This window comes from Larus michahellis, chromosome 8 (assembly GCF_964199755.1).
Source record: "Larus michahellis chromosome 8, bLarMic1.1, whole genome shotgun sequence".
Classification (NCBI taxonomy): domain Eukaryota; kingdom Metazoa; phylum Chordata; class Aves; order Charadriiformes; family Laridae; genus Larus; species Larus michahellis.
This window is the reverse complement of record NC_133903.1, coordinates 42,402,651-42,423,378: the sequence shown is the minus strand read 5'-3', so window position 1 is coordinate 42,423,378 and position 20,728 is coordinate 42,402,651. Positions and strand designations below refer to the sequence as shown.

Genomic DNA, 20,728 nt, shown 5'->3' with positions numbered 1-20,728 from the left:
CTAAATATGACCTTCATCAGTTTCATTCTCAAGCAATTTCTCCCAATATGTATCCGTTTTATTTTGTAACAAATCAATATTTCTCTCTTAATTGCTGCTCATTGAAGTGTAAAATGAAATTTTCATACAGCTCAAAGCTGTGGAAACCATTATACTGAATGATGCACTACACAAAGTCTTTTTGTAGGAATTATTTTGGCTTCAACATAAGGTTTTCACTAAAGAAACAGAAAGACATTTGAAGAAATTAATTACGAAATCTTACATCCGAGTTTTTCTCATGGCTGTTAGTCTGGCCTGAGGTGTGGGGCATAAAAAAAAAAAGTAAGGAGTTTAGAACAGAGATGCCTTTGAGGTTTTGGGCCATATTGCCGCCTTCTGCTTCTACAACCTCCTCCTACACAACACACACGAGAGCAGCGCTTTGACCTTCTTCTGAGTACCAAAAAGCGGCTGTATTGTACGTTTTCAGTATTACAGATTCAGTACAGTGATCTTCTGTGCAAGCTGAGTGCCCGTTTCATCACTTCAGCATGGGTCTGAAAGCCATTGGGTGCATCATACTTGTTCCGGACTCCCTAATGTACTGCAGGAGCTGTTGCACTGAAGGATAGTGCTGTTGGGAGTGGTGCGGCCTTAGCTGTGCGATAGCTGTACGGGGGACCTGCCTGCACTCTCTGGAAAGTCACTGCCACAAGTGGCACAGAGGGTGACAGGTGAATTCCTCACCATCTGTATCCGTGGTTGTGCATATATGCAGAAATCCCTGGCTATTTCCAATTAGCTCTGCAATTATGAACCTTATGAGGCTAGAAATAAGCTTAAAAAAAAAAAAGAAAAAGAAAAAGAAAAGAAGAATTAACTGATAAAGTCAGAAGAGTTGTTGTTCCTGAGTTTGCTCAAGAGGTACAGCCTGTCCTGACCAGCTCTGTGCTAGTTTGATTAGTATATAAAAAGGACAGTGATTTATATCAGAGTTCTTCAAGTGTGCTTGCTCTACCTTTTATGAGGTAGCGTGAATTATTCTTATACCTGTTGGCAATGTACAGCTGTGGAAAGCCGTTGATGCAAGATAGACTATTTTAGTTTGGGATGTGGTATTCAGGGAGTGTGGGAAGTAGTAGGGCAATAGAGAAGCTGATGTACAGCTGGAGTCAAAGGCTACACTATTACTTAAGTTCAGACTTCTGTTATTCAGTTTGCTGACAAACAAGGCTAACCCCTGAGAAGATCAGCCAAGCTCTTTTTCTTTTAGTCACCAAACTCCCTGACGATCTCTTTTTTTTCCTTTCACTTCCTTCTGACTATTTTTGCTGTATTACATTTTGACCATCTCTTCAGGGTTAGGTGATTGTTCTTCTGTTTTTAATTTCCAAGCTAATATATTTTTTTCCTGGAAAAATGAATGTGAAAAAAAAATAGGTTTTGTCAGGAAAAATAGTCTATGATCTCTGATTATTATTATTCTTAAATGTCTAAACTGTTAAATTCAGTAGACCCTGGTGGTTAAAGGCATTATAATAAAGTTCTTCTTTGTATGAAAATGCATTGGCTTTCATTGTTAAGCAAATCATATATATGTTTCAGTATTTAGTCTCCTCTAAAATATATTTTAATTCATTTTCTTGCAGTTCTTCTTTTTAACTGTTTTTCTTATTTCCTCAGACAGTCGTTCTTTACCTCTTCCTGTAACCCAACAGAGGAAGCTTAGAGTCCACCAATTGCTCCTAAAATAATTAAAATGGAAATGCTAATGCTCTTTGTCTGCAATAACTCTTCCAATCAAAATCTTAACTTTCTTGAATCATAACAAAATGTAAAACCATTCAGCAGAATTCATAGGTCTAAAGATGGAAGGAATTCCTCATTTGTGTTATTGTACATTATTCAAAATTACACATTTTTTTATTTTGTATCATCTTTGCACTTTGATTTTATTGAATGTTAGTATCAAATCAGTATATATTTGCAACAGCTGTATCTACCAGTGGGAACGAGTGACACTTGAGATAACATCCATCTCCAAATTTAAAAGTATAAAGCCTGAACTGAAGTACTGTCTTGAAGCCTTATTTATGGGCTTTGACTGATCCAGTATTAATTAACTTTGTTGTCTTATGGATCGGACTGCCCAAGTGTGAAGCGAGTTAGCACTGCATATAGTACTTCAGTATGAACTTGCAAATTGAATGTAATTTTAAATTAATTAACTTGCTTCCTTTTCCCATTACAGGTGCAACAACCGAACACAGTGTATAGTAGTTACTGGGTCAGATGTGTTTCCTGATCCTTGTCCTGGAACATACAAATATCTAGAAGTTCAGTATGAATGTGTTCCTTACAGTAAGTATAATCTTTTTATTCTTGCTCACTTCCTCTGGCCCTCACAATTAAAGCGGGAGTGCTGTCACATGGAAAAGAAGCATATGTTTATGGCCCACGGACCCATTATGCATGCAGAGCACTTGCAGACTAGGGCCTCCAATTAGCTTCACGAAGTGTGGAAGGAAGCCATGGTGTGATGCTGGCCAAGTGTCTGTCTGTGTTCTTAAGTGTTTGGCTTTTAAGGCTACTGTTTTTCCAGAAAACAAACTCAAATTAGCTATTCAATAGGCCAGATAGAAATTTGTACTTTTGCCCGCTACCAGTTGCTGACAAATTGGCTTGGCTCACAGACTTCTAAAGCAGGAATTGACTTCAATTTTAATCATGATCTACTTGAAAGCCTACCTGCTGTTGTTGGTGACTTTGGGTGCACAGCAGAACCCACCACTGACACTCAGAGGCAAATGCCCCAGCTGGGGGACGTGGTGAGAGGACGTTGCGCTTCAGGGGCACATTATAAGTGAACACAGATTCGGAGTGAATAATTCATCAATAAGTTACACAAACTTGCTTCTTAAAAGCAATGGGGAAAAGAGTGAGAAAGAAATGTTTACTTTTAATGTAAAGAGACAGCTACCAAAAAAGAATTTTTCCCTGAAAACAAAGTAAATACTGAAATCATATTGAGATAAAAAAATTTGAAGTTACGGATACTTCATCAGTTTTGGACAATATTCTTTCTAATGCCAGAATTCAGTAGCTTTAGACATACTTCTTATTTCCTTGCAATAATTAATGCTTTTTTTCATTGACATGTATGCATGTTTATAAAAGTTATGTAGATTCGACACTTTTAACTGGTTTTGCTTTCTTGTAATTTCATTCTTTCCAGTGACTTCTCCCTCGTCCCATAACTCAACAGAGAAATAGCTGTGTTTGCAATGGAATTTAAGCAGTGCACTGATCATTCCCTTAAGTCACTATTAAGCGTGAATTTCTTGATCTGCAGTAATTCTTAACCAAAGTCACATTTTCTGTTGGTACAGGAAACAGGCCAAGTCTGAGATGCAAAAATCACTGTGGTGACAGTATATATCCAAAAAGGAAGGAAATGAGTTCTGGCATAAGCAAAGCTATGTCAAAACTGTCCGTACTGTTTCCTGCACAATTTTAAAATTCAGACTTCTTAAGCCGAACTGCTACTCTGTACTGCTTCACCACATTGAACCTTCACTGTTGTTAAAGGCCAAACACAGATCATCTGTTTTTTCTTCATTTCTGCTGTGTCATTGTGAAATGGTTGCTTGCTGATTTTTTTTCTGTACCATTTGTAGGATTGGAAGCCTACTGCATACAGTGATCCCTAGTACCATTCCTCCTGTGTGTAGTATCTGTGGCTTGTTGTAACCGTTCTTCTTGTGCCACTTTTAAGGAGTGATGTCTTACCCCGATCTAACCAAAGTTTTGTTCCACAAAGATCACTTTTACTTTAGCGCTATTTTTATTCCCAAATTCTCAGAAAGAGGGCAGTGCATCTGATTCCAAACCATGAGGTCAGTCAAATGACAAGAGGTTACGTTTCCAGTTCCAGTAGGCTAGCTCGTAGAGAAAAAGTATAATGCAAATAATGTTCAAACATAATCTTTTATGCTGTTTTAGGAAGAGAAGTGTGGATATGTTCTACCGATTGGGTACTGCTATCTACAGGAATCTTTTCTTTTCCAGTGTTCAGAAGTATAATGCCACAGCGCGGCCTACCCTGTACTCTAACGTGTAGTTATTCTACTTTTAAAATGTTTATTTTTGTTTACTGTCAATTGCATTGGCCTACCCTTTGAATTATGTAATTCTGTGTCTGTCATAACTCGGGATTCTGGATACTTCTTGTCTTTCAAAGTCTGTAAGTTTTGGAGTTTGTCAGCTGCAGCATGTACAATGACGACACTTTACCCAATTCCAGAACTCTAAGAGGCGTCACCTGTCGTTACCAGCAGTCATCAAAAAGGTTGCCAGTTACTAAAATGAGTTTCGAAGTTTGATTTCAAAGCACATTGTGCTTCAGTAGCTGTTTTGATCATTGACCATCTTTCTTCCCTGTCCCACAAAGCCTATCCTGGTATTTTTCCAAGTCTCTTTTTTTTGACGCCTGATAATCTCCGGTTGCTGAGTCTGATTTTTTTCCCCCTTACTTGTTCCAGTGCTCCATTTCTAAATTTATGGCATGACTAAAATCATTAAGTTTGCAAATAGCGGCTGTCCCAGCATAAGAGACTTGTTAGGAAGTTTGGATAAGCTTGTGTGAGTCTAGGAAGAGAGGTTTTTGTTGATCACAGCACTTCTAGCCAAAGTTCAGTTCTTTTTCTGAACTTCATCTTCAGTTACTGCAAGACTGTAAAATTTACTGTGTTTCACTGTGGCACCTTTCAGTCCAGGTTTTGCGATAAAAGTTGGAAGTTCTTACACACTGGAGTTGGTGTCACCCTTGTACAAAATGCAGTTTATGAACTCCTCTATGTCTCGCTGGCCTCCAGAAATACATAGCTGCTTTGCTGATCATACATATTGATTGAGCTATGTCTGGGTTCTGTATTCATCGGCCTCATAAGAACGTACTTAATGAAAAGCTTCCTTTTTTGCATCTCAAAGTGTAGACCTGTTGCTGAGGTTTTTCTAATCCTCTTTAGGGAAAAAAAAAATCTATTGAGATACTCAGTTGGATCGCCAACAAAACTAAATTTCTAGCCAAATTTGATAGGCATTGCTTTGTCCTAAAATAAGAGTGTTATTGATTAAATTACAAAGAAATTGAGAGTACCATACTTGACGTTTCTCTCAATTATGGTGCACAATGTATGTTGACACTTTGACTGAATAACAGAAGTCAGCCCTTTTATAAAGAAGAACATCAAAAGTACCATTTTGTACATCTGTGCATTTTTATTTTAAGCCTTTTTTGGACTCAGGAATTCAATAGAAAACGTTTTAAAGTGCTTTATTCTCTCTCTGTCTGTATTGATTGGACTTTGCAGCATTTGTTTATTTCAGTAAGCCCATCTGTCCCTGAAAAACGTACAGCTGTACACCAATGCACGCAGAGCCGACATGCCAGTAATGATTTTAGTTATCCCTGTCTTTTTCTCCCTATCTTATTACTAATTCTAAGCAGGTACAATATCAATATTGCTCTTTGGTGAGGAATAAACTCATGCATAAAAGTTCACAAACAGAATAATCTGGAAGTCATTAATGCTGATTGTGAAACACAGGAATTCACCTCAGAATACATCTTCTGTTTACTCGGATAACTCAAGAATTACAAAATGCAGAAAAACAAGTATTTTACCTCAAGATGTAGAAATGAACAAAGGCTAGGAAAACTGCTCATTTTGAGAATACTAACCCCCTCCCAATCCCCCATCAAGTTTTGGAATTGTTCCCCGAAGAAACACTAGATCAGCTCAGCCAATACCATTCTCTCAAAATAATCATATGTAATTTTGTTAAATGAAACTGAAAATCCAAAACTTCATATGAAACATACAAATACATTCTTCAGGATAATACCGTAATACTGCAAATGTAATAGCTGTGCAAATAGTTTTGATACACTTCCTTGGTATCAGCAGCTACTGTTACACAGATTGTTACATCTGTCATTTTCCAGGTCATTTTATGAAACTAAGGAGCATACTTCAAAGGCTACTGAGTATGTGAAATAGATTTTATTGCAAATAATTATTGGAGAGCAATTTACTAGCTGGACTTCAGCTATATGTCTTCCTGTATATGTTCCTTAAAACTTCCTTGGGGAAAAATTGCTCTAGTAGTATAACTTTGTTAATCGGGTTCAGTTTATATTTTCTGTGTATGGTGATGGGGTGGATATTTGTTTTAAACGCTTAGTATGACTGTCCTTGCATACTAGCTTGCTGTTTCGGGCTTAATCGATGATGCTGGAGAATATCTGAGTGAGCTAAATGTTAATTTTTTCTTCTCTTTTCCTCTTGCTTACTGTGCTTTTGCTTCTTTTTTCTAGATGGTTTTGCTTAATTCCTTCTAGTCTGATTTTGCAGTTATAGACTAAGAAGTGGCAAAAGTTCTCAAGATTAACATTCAGGAAAACAAATAAAATAAAACCTAAGGAGAGCTAAAGGACGCAAGCTGCTTTCTTTACAAGAAAGAAAAGCAGAGGGATGTCTGGGGCAAAGATGGGGGAAGGTTTAGTAAGCACACATACAAACCTATATAATTAATATACTGCATTTTGGATTTGTAATTATCTAATTAATATAATATGTATATGTGTACTCGCACATATATGATAAATTAATGTGTCACTTAAAAACCAACTTGATAGCATTATACTTTGAGAAGAAGAAGAGTGTGTGTAGCATGCATTAGTAAAGTCATTCATTATTTACTCAGGTTCACTAAGTGAAACTACATGCCAACATATCTGTATTGCCTCCTTAATCTACTCAAATGATTGATCCATGTTCACTTGTGTAACCGTAGAATCTCTCTCCTGCTAGGTTTTCCTGTTGTCTGTTTCTCTTTATCCGATATAGTGCAGTTCTTATTCTCCCTATATTTAGCGTCTGTTACTAATTTAATCTTTAGATTACTAGTCAATTTATGTTAATCTTCTTTCTTTTTTCCTTGCACTTTTTTATTTTTCTTCCGATGCTTAAAATAGAAGTGGAGCAAAAAGGTAAATAACGTACACAGTCCAAACCCCAGCTCCTTGTTATGTGCCTTATGGATGTTAACCTCTTCCCTTCCCCTCCCCACAACACTCTTATATTATGATAATCAGCAGGATCTCATAAGTACACCTCATAAAGAAGTCGACTGTTTGCAATAAAGTGACTTGGCTGCTTAAAGTAGGTGGCGGGGTATAGTGTCTGAAATACTTGGGCTGGAGGGAAGACTCCCTTGCTTTTTTCTCTCCCTTTCTCTTTGTCTTTCTTTCCCTCTCTTTCTCTCACCCTTGGGTAAATTCTTGTTAATCAAGTGTCATCTTGCCTGGCTTCCAGAACCCTCTCCATAGCATGCCATGGTTACAGGGTTTCCTGGTCTGTTTCATTCATTGCTTTGGTTGTGTTTTGTTTTCTCTGCTCCTAATTGCTTTCTCTATATACCTGATGATTTGTTTTGTTCCTTTATTTTTAATCGAGGCACCTCCTTTTTCAGCCTCACCACTTCTTAAAGTTCTAAACAAGTCGATGTGATTTTTTTTTGGACTGAAATGACCTAGCGCACTGCTGCACACCAGTTAAAAGCTCTGGAGCGTTAATGCGTACTCACTAAAAGTCTAAGACGAAAATGCAAGAGTAGCTCTACATTTTCAGCTGTCTGTGTATGCCATTGAGCCTTGGTCTGTACTAGTGAAAACAGTTCCCATCCACTTGCCATACTGGTACAGCAAGAACATGGTAACTTTAAGAAAAGTGGATGATAAAGGGTGATAATTGCATTAATTATAACATAAGGTATAATCTAGTGCCAATTAAATTGATTTTTTTTCTTCCTGACACAGTCATTATGATTTACCTACCTTTTTTTTTTCTTTTTTTATTTCTTTTTATTATGAGACAGTCTTAATTTGACATAATTCTTGTCTTACTTTTCTCTGTGACTGTTAGTTTTTGTTTGCCCGGGGACGTTGAAAGCAATTGTGGACTCACCGTATTTATATGAAGCTGAACAAAAAGCAGGTGCTTGGTGCAAAGATCCTCTCCAGGCTGCAGATAAAATATACTTCATGCCATGGACTCCATATCGCACCGATACTTTGATAGAATATGCTTCTTTAGAGGACTTCCAAAACGGACGCCAGCAGACGACATATAAACTCCCAAATCGAGTGGATGGTACTGGATTTGTAGTGTATGATGGCGCTGTCTTTTTTAACAAGGAAAGAACTAGGAACATAGTAAAATTCGACTTGAGGACTAGAATTAAGAGCGGAGAGGCCATAATCAATTATGCTAATTACCATGACACCTCTCCATACCGATGGGGAGGAAAGACTGATATTGACTTGGCAGTTGATGAAAATGGCTTATGGGTAATTTATGCTACGGAGCAAAACAACGGAATGATAGTAATTAGCCAGCTGAACCCCTACACCCTGCGTTTTGAAGCCACCTGGGAAACAACATATGACAAACGGGCGGCCTCCAATGCTTTTATGATATGTGGTGTCCTGTACGTAGTGCGGTCGGTGTATCAGGACAATGAGAGCGAGACGGGCAAGAACGCCATTGATTACATCTACAACACCAGGCTAAGCAGAGGCGAGCACGTGGACATTCCTTTCCCCAACCAGTACCAGTACATCGCCGCAGTGGATTACAACCCCAGAGACAACCAGCTGTATGTGTGGAATAACAACTTCATTCTGCGATATTCTTTGGAGTTTGGCCCACCTGATCCTGCCCAAGGTAAGGATTTGGTTTTTCTCATTTTTCATCTCTTTGTGCTTCCATTCAGGTAACTACGTTACATTATCTTTGGTCTTAGACTTGGCTCTTTGCAGGAAGGCAAGGAGGAGGAGTTTGCCTGCGCTGTGCTGAGCAGTACAGCGTTACACGGGTGCAAGGCAAATTTGCAGCACCTGTGAAGAGAGATGGAATTACTTAATTTGCAGGCTTGTACTTTTCTTCTTTTATTTTTTTTTTTTTATACAAGTGTTTAGCTTTTCTGTGTTTGGCAATCAGTTGGGTAATAGCTTATTTACTTTATACCATCAGTCAGTTTCACTTTTATAGTTAAAGTAAGTTCGAGTTCATTCACGCTGAGCCAGAGCCCTGTTCCTGTCCGCTCGGTGTTACCTGACTTCTGAATTGATTACAACGTTCATGTAGACCTTTTAACTTCTTGGCGCCAGCAGTTGAGAGTGGTGTGTGCAGGGGGGTCCCAGAGGAGGTGTATGGGGTTAATGTGCAATACCAATCGTAAATATTTTTCTGCAGCCCTATTTTCACAGTTTCTAATGCCGGGTTAGACAAGATTATCTGACCTCTTTTTAGCAGGGTTCTTGGTAAGTTCATTACAATTGCAGTTCAGCTCACTTGAAGTTAGAACAACTAATTAGAACAACTACCTAAAAGACAAGACGCTTAGCTGCCAAAAGAGGAAAGAAAAACGGAGATCTTTAGGTTTCAGAAATCCCTAAAATGACAAGAACAGGCACAGCCACATATTAACATCTGCAGGGGAGAGTAAATACCAAGAGAAATGCTCCGTGGCAGGAGATGCATGCAGCAAGGAACAGAATGTTGATAAGCTGCTTTAGCAATGAGGGTAATACTTCACATCTCTCATCTAACTGGTGTGCATGCATAGCAGCCGTTTTTTCTACTTCAAAAAAGTAGTAATAATGGCTTCTTCACGTGAAAAGTAGTTATCCCACTTCAGCGAAGCTGATTCATACACAGCAGTGCAAACAACTTAAGTGTGCACGCAACACCACCAGTATGCGTATAGCTTTTCCTAGGTACAAAAGGACGTAAGATGCAGCAGAACAAAGCAGTTTAGAACTGATAGTCCTGCAGACCTCCCTGTCAATGCGTGGCCAGGCTGAGGCAGGTTCCAGGTGTTTGGGGACTGAGCTCTGGCCGCGAGGGCAGCCGTCCTGGGAAGCTTTGCTCTCTGTACGTCAAGCTGGTCCACTTCTCAGGGGAGCTTTGGGACTGCTCTTAGCAGAGACATACCCACCTATGTAATTAGAAAAAATTTATAGCTTTCATTTTCATACGCTCTCATGCATGTCACTTTTCATTTGGTTTAACTGAGATGAAGATGCATTTTAAATTCTCCAAAGCTTTAATAGTAAGAGGAGAAAATGGAGGTGCAGGCTCTAAGTAGCTTTCACAGTTCAGGCAGCTGCCATGAATGTGGCAAAAGCTAATCTTTAAATCATTGCATTGAGGGAAAAGTGTTAAGGAAGAGCAGGGAGAGAAGAAAAGGCTTTGTAGAATCCTTCCTCAGCTTTAGTAAACCACCAAAGGTGGTAAGACATTTCATGATGTTTTTATTATGAGAGAGTCTCCAAGATCCTAAGTTACAGTACATATACCGGCCACATCCCATCTAATATCAGAAAGAGATCAGGGCATCCACCAGCACCCCTTTAGGTTCCTGAGTTCCTTGCATGGGGAGAAACAGTTTATTCCAAACAGACCTAGACAAGAAGGGATCCAGGGCACACTGCGGGGTGCTTGCCTCTCGTCAGAGCTCTTTGCCCATTCACCCGTGAAGACAGAGGAGTATTTTTTGAGTGATGTACAAGTTCGCGTTTTAAATGCATTATGACAATATATTTAATTATGGCCTTTTTGGAATATAGAAACCATATAAAAATTTATTTATAGATTTATTTGAATACATGATGCGTATATTCACAAATGGTATTTTTCCTTATATAGAACCAATACAAAATATTTTAGTTTTGTGTGGATTTGTACATAGCAGATCTAGAATATGTTTCAGTTCATTTCCTCTTTTGCCTAAGCCAATTGCCTGTAGTTAAAGACTACTAAATTAAAGGAAAAAATATCTAATGTGATTGTCCTTGAGATGTACTGCTATAAAACCAAGAAAAGATTCTGTACAGTTTCTAACTCTATAATTTATTTGTATTGTATTCTCAGTTCCTCTTTGTTTCAGCACAAAGTCTGTATAAATTGAAGATCGATCCTTCTGTTCTTACACAGTTAAAGGATCTATATGTATAATACACATTTGAATTTTTTTCATCTCATATGACATTAGACCAGATTTTCAGCACGTTTGACGAAGGGCATTTTTGTGTTTCTTTTGATCTGTTTTATTTTGGTTTTTTTTTGTGGTTGACTCACATTTCTTAATCGTCTACTCAAAGACGGAGGTGTTAGGATAACATTCTTTAGATCACCTAACACAAGAAACTTCTAGTGTCTTTTCGCAATGGTACTTTAATATCAAGTATTTAATGGTGTCGCAAGGTCAGTGCCTCAAAATTGGAAGTCGTGGCCTTTTCTGTTCGAATGGTTAACTTGGGGCCATTGTGGGAAACTCAGCAATCTGTGTTCCTTCTGTTGCCGTGGGAGCAATAATGATATATAGACACACGCTGATTCTTTTTTTCCCCCCTCATCTATCTGTCTTGGCTATCAGTTCTCGTCTACACCATAACTTCCAGCTACCCAGTGCTTCAAAAACAACAGTCTTTCTTCCTTCATGAAAGATGAATTTGTCACATTTGAGTCACACTTTCGGGGTCGAGAGTTTACATTTGCTCCCAGGGCCAAAATCTTGGACTCATCCATGACCCCAAATCTTCCTTTCTTCTCTGTTGTTTCATTTTTAAATCTAGCTATGGAAACCTCTGAAATACCACTATAATTAACCTAATGTTGCCCTTGCCCTTGCTGCAAACCTACGCCATTTTCTCCTCTTGCAACTATGTTACGTGTTCCCTATATCCTTATTTTCTTAATCTTCAGATTTCTAAAACCGCGGATGCCGCAGCCAGGCTGCCGTTTTACCCTGGCAATTGGGTAATTGTGTCTGCTGCCCTTAGAACTTCCCCCTTAACCTCATTCTTCATGTGGGTTTTTTTTGTTCTCTCTTCTCATGGGAATTATAGTACATAGATGCAGAAATGGCTTTCAGAGCTACAAGTAGGACTCAGATATTGCAGAAGAGTACATTTTATAAGGATGTGTAAAAAATACATTTAAAAATCAAAACCCTGATTTAGAACTAAAATAAAATACATCAGGCCCTGCAAAAAGCAACTATGAAAAACTGGGAACAAACCAGAGTTCTTATATCCTTGGTAAATTTAGTGGATATATGTCCTGTTACGTTCTTTCTGAAGGAGGTATCCAAGGGACCACATGAATCCTCATTGAAATAGGAATTTTTAAAGGAATTTTAAGTTAAAAAGATCAGGAAGAATGAAGGGAATTTTCCCCCTAAAAAGTGAGTATGAGCATTACATTGTAAGGTTTCCTTGGTAACAAAAAGAAGATAAATCCTTTTGTTCTGTGTTAGTGCGTTAGGGAGAGATTTCATCTACACTCATCCCAATTTGCGCTAACTGTGCAAACTGTTCAAACTGAAGTTGTCTCCCCTTTTGTACCATGATACCCATCATTAAGTTTTATTGGATCACTGCAGGAAAATATGGATGTTGTGAGTGCGGACAGAACAGAAATTCGGAGAGTACTATCACCAAGGGCTTGAAATAATAGGAAACCAGTGCAACTAAATCTTTATAATGCCAAGAATCTACGACAAAGTCATGCAGGAAATTGTTAAGTAAATTAGATCTTTACTATTATATCGAGTCTGATACACTACAGACTGATGAAAGAGCGGTTGTACAAGTAAAGACAACATAATGGGGACCAGATAGCACGTTTCTTCATCATAGGTATTTTGCTAATTTTGTGGCGTATTTATTATCATTTTCAGGGTATAAATTTATAAATGGCTGTGTAAACATTTCACTTCCAACTAAATAAGATTTGGCAGGGTCAATAGAGTACTGGCCAGCATAATAGCTGGAACCTATAGGTAATTAGGTAAGTCTTAGTGACTTCCCTGCTATTCACTGAAGCATGAAAACAGGCACATAGCGGTAATAAGCAGGCGGCAGGGAAATCTGGATTTGCACAGGTTTGTGATCTCTCTTGCTTGGCACGGCAGCTCAGTGTATGACACCTTGGGAAAATGAAGGCAGGTACATAGATTTTCATGTGTCCAAATATAGTCAAATATCTGACCGGTAAAAACACATGTTTAACTGAAAAATCCATGCAGCTCATTTCTAAAATTACCCAGATGCCAGAGATGGAAATGGAGCCATTAGTATTTTCAGAAGTGGAACATCATCTGGGCATTCCAACACAATTTTAAGTCTAAGGTCAGAGCTGTATTTTGGATAGGGATTTTTTTTGTTTTGGCTTGGTTTGTTTATTTTAAAACGTATTTTATGCCTGCTTAGAACAGAAACCTGTTGGCAAAGAATACTAGATAGCTTGAGTGCCTTCTCTAAATCTGCTCTTCACTGTCAGTTGGGGAAACAAAGTTACTTTTCCCCTGCTGTCCTAGGCAATTGTGTTATGTTTTTTATAGACATCACACTGTTAAACAGGTGTTAAGTTTTACTCCAGCGGTGTCTTCATTTTTAGAAACAGATAGTATGCATAACTGTTCAGATCAGCTGTTGGGAACTGCATGAAACAAATGTAAATTAATTACTCTCAACTAGCATCTTTGGATTTACTTCCTATTATTCTTTTTCTTATTTTTTAATTTTACAAAGACTGTCTTCATCTGATAATGAGACACACCTATTCTTAAAAAAAAGGAAGACGACAGAAGAGGGTTTGGTTTTCTCCTCGGCATGTTAAGCCTAGTCAAAAAGTCCAAAATAGAATCACGCATTGTAAAAGCAGCTTTTTTGGCATTGGACAAAAGTTACTCATCTTCAGCCTTGTACAGGCTCACCCCTGCTGCTTGGAACAATAGGTTAATACCCTCGACGTGGAGTTTGTTCTTCTTAGTTGCGGCATATTAATCATCAGTGCCATTATCTTATATGGGTAAAGCGCTCGGCAAGACAGTGCCTGGCGGCCGGCAGATGCCATCACCCTCAGCTTTCAGAACAAGACACATCAGGTGGTGGCAGCTATCATGTGTCTTCTTGCAGCTCCGGAGAATGGTCTTGCAGATTGAGTTCCCCAACAGGTCATTAAAAACAAAATGATCTGCCTTCTAAAAGCTACATGTGTTCCTTAAAACGATGTGTTCGGTCGTTTCTTATTTTTCCAGCCTCCTTCTTTCCCAGACTTCCAGCACTGTCTGAACTTCCCTGGCACATTCTTAAATATACTGACTTCTCTCCTTTTCTTAAATTTAATTCAGGAGAAAATCTCTCAGAAATGATATGTATTTTTTGCGGTTTTGTGAGAGAGGTGGTTTGAAGTCTTTCTCCTAAAATGTGAGGTACATATTTCTAAAGTATGTGCTACTGCTAAGCTATGCAGGTCATTCTTGAATCATAGGTGATATGCTTGGAAATTGATTTTAATGGATAACATGAAAATTATTCTACCTAAAGTTGTGTAATGGCAGCAGGATATTTTAGCTCAGGGTGCAACACAAAATATGTTCTGAAAATTGTTACCTCGCTACTGAACTTCAGAGAGTTGTTATGAATTCTTACAGCGATATTTTGCTCCTGAGACAAAGCTATCCTAAACATCATAGGTTTTGAGTAGTAATTGCAATAATGCTAATACACATTTCAGTGATTAAATATGTACTAATTAGCACAATGTGTTAGGGGAGGGATAGTAATAATTGGTTGTCCCCTGCATCATTCTCCATCCCCACCAGTTCCCCGTTCCCCAGGACCTGATTCAGCAGGCGCTGCCTGACACTTATGCAAGTGATTGCAAATGCTTTTGACAAATGTTAATTGGGAAAGCACTAGAAGGCTGGATGCATTGTAATCAAAGGAAAATTACAGCAGTTTCGCAAGATGTCAGGCAAGCACTTGCAGAACGGATCCGGGGATTTCGACGGGTTTCAGCGTAGCTGGCTGCGCCAGGAGTTCAGCACAACTGCAGGGGAGGAAAAGCACAGCTTTGCATTCAGTCTTCAAAAACAGATCGTGATCTTCAAAAACTCGCTCTAAATTTGTATGAAAATAAAAAAGATAAATTCGTATTTGAGTTTCCTCATATATTATAACTGAAATGTAATTGAAAAGGGATTTTGAAATAATTGATTATCTGCCAAACTACTGAAAGTTAATCTTATTCAAAACACTGACTTAAAAAAACATATGCTGAAAGGAAGTGAGGCAGCTCTTCTTTTGGTTTTTGTTTATGATTTAATTTAGAGAAGATGCATTGTCCAGTAAGTCAGAGTTCAAGGGTGTAGCAGAAGAAAAAAAAAAAAAGAAAGAAAAAAGCCACTTTATTCACTGAAGTTAATCCTAAAATTAGCTTCATTTATTTCAGTATCAGTTAGGATTTAAAAAATACTGGCTACGAGTTTATTTATTCTCAGCACAAGGATCTGCGCTTTTATGTGCCTATAAAGCACAGTGAACACTAATGAAGATTGGGAAATAACTAATGATAACCGTTTCGGTTAGATTGCTCACTTGCGTTGTTTCAGCCATTGCTGGGCATGCATTTGGAGGTGATGAACAGGAATGTGGGGCTGTTGTCTGCAGTAGCATTAGGTGGTACCTAGAACATTAAGCATTCCCTAGTACTGTCCCCCTGAAGCCTCACAACCAGGCCGTGGCTCGGGCTGTGCCTCGGCCGCTCCCGACGTGGCGGCACCTTCCTGACACGGGGCAGTGGAGTCAGCGGCCACCGGTCCCAGGCAGAAGCGATTTGACCTAAGCCGATCCTAATGTTGCATAAAAGATTAAACTAGGTTCCTGCCACCGGCTTGACCGACTTGTGTCTTCATACCTGCTTTATCAAAAAAGGATGTTAAGGCCCGAAACGTTCCAACACGAGAACACCACGTACATGCTCGGGGCTGCTTCTGTTGGGAGCTAATGGGGCATGCTGCGGCACTCTCAAGCAGAATGACTGCCGGGTAGGAAGATGTTATCGTAATTATTTTCCTGGAAGGTGTGTAGTGGGTGAAGTTTTGGGGTCTGTTTTTTTTTAAAATGGTCTTGTTAGTTACGGCCCGCTGCCTTTGTTGTTAAAGCTGGACTGCATTGTTTACGGCATGCTGATTCAAATGATTCTGTCTATTGAGTTATTCCTTCTGCAAAAGTGATTAAGTAATCTTTAATTGCTTTGAGCGTGTTTGTTATGTACTGATAACTCCTAGTACTGCCTTTCAGCCTTTAGAAATATAACTATCAATTTTTATTAGGGAAGGTACTATTTGGAGAATGTGCTGAAACATCATACTGGTATGAGCTGGGCATAAAAAAAATAATAAAATCAGTCCAAGTTATATCTCGAGCACCCAGAATAGCAATAAGAAAAGACTAATATTAAGATAAAGGAAAGGAGACACCAGAGAATCCTTTAAAACGACATAAATAACATTTAAAGAACTTTTTTTTTATAATTCCGAAGTCATTTACTTTATTATTACTCTAATTTTCTCTGTGCAGTGCCTACCACAGCAGTGACAATAACTTCTTCAGCAGAGCTGTACAAAACCACAGTGTCAACCACTAGCACTACATCACAGAAAGGTCCCATAAGCACAACATTAGCTGGAGGAACAAAGGAAGGAAGCAGAGGACCCAAGCCACCGCCACCCGTTTCCACAACCAAAATTCCTCCTGTGACAAGCTTTTTCCCTTTGCCAGAGAGATTCTGTGAACCGACTGAGGCCAGGGGGATTAGCTGGCCTCAGACACAAAGAGGAATGATGGTTGAACGCCCTTGTCCCAAAGGAACACGAGGTATTGCCTTTAAAAATATCTTGATTTCAAGCAGACATTTCAAAAGCAATGTGCTGCTCTCTCATGGTGAATTTTTTTTTAATCTCAAGCTGTCTGTTACAGGATTTTTTGTTACTTGGAGAATGCGGTATCTATAGGCAATGGTCAAGTTTTAATCTACAAACGGCATTTGAGTGTAGCTGCAGAATTACCTTGTGCATGTGCTTTTGAGAGGTCAAATTTTAGGGCTTTGCTTGAGGCCTGTTGTGAAATATGCTTACAGCTGCCTTTCTCATTATGAGCTCCCCTCTGGATGAGCTCCAGGAAAAATCAAGGGCTTTTTGTTTGTTTGCAGAAAACGTCTGGTACTTTTCACTGACTTTTTTTATTGCTGTTTGTAATCTACATTATTTCCTTACGTTTTTGTCAATTATTGTCAACTACCGCCATTAGCGGCATTCAGAATTTAACATTGCTTAGGAGCACAGGGTAGCCGATTTCCTGAATGCATGCAGAAAAATGGTTTCCATTTCACTGTAGTTTTTTACATCTGTTGTAGGAACTGCCTCGTATCTCTGCGTGGTCTTAACAGGAACGTGGAACCCCAAAGGCCCTGATCTTAGCAACTGCACCTCACACTGGGTAAATCAGCTGGCTCAGAAGGTTGGTTGAAACCTTTTAATCTGGTGTACGCTAGTGATTAAGGATTTTAACTCAGAGCATTAATAATTCAGTTTATTGAAGACGTCTTTATTACTCTGTGTTCATTTAAAGTAGAAGGAGTTACGCATACTTCGCGTGCAAAGCATTGGCCAACAGTTAGGTTCATAAGTGCGTTTTGGTACGCTCTCCCTCTAAGTTCTTGTATTGAATCTATGATTATGTGTTTTCCTTACTATTCAAAGCAAAGTAGCTTTGCTGGTGTTCAAAAAACAAAAGCTATATTTGCTTAATAAATCAAATATTATAAATCACACAGCAAAAACTGTGGTATACAGCAAGGTTTTTTGGTTCAGGAAAAATTATACTGTAATAAATAGATTTTTGTCTGAGTGCATTAATAACAGTATGATTAGAGCGCAGAGCCACTTTCTGTGTTTTCCCTCCCTACTGAGATTCACTAAGTTTATGAAAACTGGATAATTTGTTGTCAGTACCAGGCTACTTGACTTTCAAATGCCTCAAGCACTAGTATGAACAAATAGATTTCTTACTGTCTGATAATGGCAGTAGAATAAAAGTAAGGATGAAGAGAAGATCTAGCCCAGAAGTCCCAGTCTGATTTCTGGTTTTGATGGCTGTTAAGAACTGCTTTTGTGTGTCATGGATCTAAGAACCTTTAATCTTCTGAGATAAAGAGAACGTTATTGGTCTCAATTAGTTGCAGATTTCAATGTATGTGCAAATGGTTATTTCACCACAACAAAGGTACACAGGGAATTGGAATTAGGAGCCACAAGCAGAACAAGGGACCCTGCTGAGATAATATAAATTGTCATTTCAGATCAGAAGTGGAGAAAATGCTGCTAGTCTGGCCAATGAACTGGCTAAACACACCAAAGGACCGGTCTTCGCTGGCGACGTTAGTTCATCAGTGAGGCTGATGGAGCAGCTCGTGGACATTTTGGATGCTCAGCTGCAGGAACTGCGGCCCAGTGAAAAAGACTCTGCTGGAAGGAGTTATAACAAGGTACACACCTCCCGTCGCCTTCTCCTGCTGGGATAACCGCTGCCCTTGGGGTTTTTTTATTTTTTTTTCCTTTCAGAAATACTAATCTATGCTTTGCTTCTGTGTGCTTATAGTTCTGGAATAAACATGTAAGAGAAAACAGCAGTAAATACACAGCGGAAAGTTGCAATTACCTTCTCTAGGGAATAAGATATAATTCACAATAGCTGACTGGTCCTGAAATACATAGCTGTGTCCCTTATTAAAATCTGGAATGTGTTATAGCTAGTATGAGGGAAATGGGCATTAGCTCTCAGAAATTCTGTAACAAATCAGCGTGTTTATGCAGTGATCCTTTTAACCCTGAACATGTAATAAAATCAGTGGGATTCTGCATGGGTGCAGGGCTTTATTTTAATCTGACTTCCTGCAGAAAAATAACACTTTCTTAGCCTTTAAAGACGCCAACATCACTTATAATTGATCTTTATAAAAATGCTTAATACGCATATCTAAAACACAAATAAGTGTTTTCTCCGAAATGATGTTCAGAGAAACATTTCAGAGAAAACATATGTCTTTCTGGTTAAAATACAAATCACAAGTGTTATTACCATTCCTCTTTTTCTCAGAGGAAATGCTGTATTTCTCGGCGTCTTCCTTGCGTCAGCTTAGTCAACAAGCTACAAACGAAATTTTTTCAGCCACCTTTAGAGAGAGATCTCCATGCACTCCTGTATTATTTTGGCAACAGTTTTATTTACAATCCCTGGCTGCCCTTAAAAGAGTTTTCCCAGAGACAGATCAAGTGCCCACACAGGGATTTTCTTCTTTAACCTTTTCACACAAATCACACAGTTTGGGCAAAGATATCTGGGAACCTGTATAAAGGTTGGGGAAAAACATTTCCTGTGTGATTTTTTTTTTTATAGTCATTGCTGGACAGAAACTAGACTCATGTCCAGGCTATAGTTCAAATTCGGGATTTGAAACACCAGACTAATTTTTTGCTATTTCTGAAGCTTTCCAGAATGTCTCTAACTTCTGATTTTCTTTTTTCTTACTAAAAAGCTCCAAAAACGTGAGAAGACATGCAGGGCTTACCTTAAGGTATCTCTCCTGTGCTGTCACCCTGCTTTCTCCCTGCTTCAGCAACCTGCCACGCTTTATCATCTTGCTGCATGATCCTATGTATTTCAGTCTTTGATAAATGTGTATTGTGCCCCATATCAGCCGTACAAATGTTGGCTTTACACAGGTATAACACTCAGAAAAAAAACCTTAAAGATCAAAGTTTATACCTCTTTTACCTCAACTTGTTCAAAACTAAAAAAGCAGAAATGGTTATTATCTGAATTGGAAGAAACATGTCTCTCATAACGCAACTTTGGGTAGAGGAAAAAGCTGGCACCTTAACAGAAATTACTTCAGATTGGTAGTATTTTATATCAAAGACTGTTTGGAGTTAATTTGCTTGCATGAAAAATGTACATTATATAGCCTGCTTTGTTCTTTGTGTATTGTTGTACCTAGTAAAATCACTCTTTCTTACAGTTTTAAGAGTTGTTACAAAGGCCAGATTCAGTGACTTCAGGATAAAATGTAAAGACAAACATTTCTCTAACCTTACTAGTAAAATGTGTGCCATGTGTCCCATTAACCAGGCTATATGGAAGGCATGTAACACATTGTTACCCGATTTTCAGTTTCTTTCATCTGCTGTAGAATGGTTGTCCGTAGTTGCCAGCTCCTGCTCTGCAATATAATGCCACTAATGCCACCGCGCGCCTATGAAGAAGAGAAAAAAGTCCTAGGGCAGATCGTGTCTGGCTCTGAAAAAATTTATTGCACCTTTTTTTCAAAGTTTCTTTTGAAATACTGATTTTTACTTGCACCCTTTGAGATAAAATGTAAGAACGATTTTTGAAAAGAACTTTGAAATACTTTGCAACATAATAAAATAATTCAGGCTCTTACCAAAGAGACATTTCTCTGTACAGGACGCTTTTGTCTTTTATCCTTCAGCCCAGGAAGGGGATGGGAGATGTCCAGTTATGCAAAAATTTGACAAAAAGAGACAAAGATCTGGAGAGTAATTCACTTCTCAAAAAATAACAATTGTGGTAGTTTTTTATTAGAAAATATTTTTTAATAGTAAGGGGAAATCCAGTGGATATGGTTTGAGTAAACTGAGTTTTCATACTTCATTTTCAACAGTAAGCATGAACGTGAGAAGAGCAGTAGCGGGGTTGCTCTGACAACTGCATCACAGGGACTGCGTGGTTTTCCACTGCCCGGTCACC

The 20,728-nt window shown here is 38.6% G+C and overlaps 1 protein-coding gene across 26 annotated transcripts in view; it reads left to right on the top strand.

Annotated features, from left to right (window-relative positions):
- Window positions 1–20,728, top strand: part of ADGRL2 (adhesion G protein-coupled receptor L2) — a 392,373-nt gene that overhangs the window by 339,501 nt on the left and 32,144 nt on the right. For 20 of the 26 annotated variants that reach the window (XM_074598825.1, XM_074598822.1, XM_074598823.1 and 17 more), the window contains 6 exons: window positions 2,234–2,343; window positions 7,971–8,771; window positions 16,481–16,777; window positions 17,316–17,419; window positions 18,261–18,446; window positions 19,497–19,535. In XM_074598825.1, coding sequence (XP_074454926.1) covers window positions 2,234–2,343; window positions 7,971–8,771; window positions 16,481–16,777; window positions 17,316–17,419; window positions 18,261–18,446; window positions 19,497–19,535 — 1,537 coding nt within the window. The remainder of the gene's footprint in view (window positions 1–2,233; window positions 2,344–7,970; window positions 8,772–16,480; window positions 16,778–17,315; window positions 17,420–18,260; window positions 18,447–19,496; window positions 19,536–20,728) is intronic. The other 6 variants (XM_074598827.1, XM_074598814.1, XM_074598817.1 and 3 more) reach the window with 1 other exon arrangement.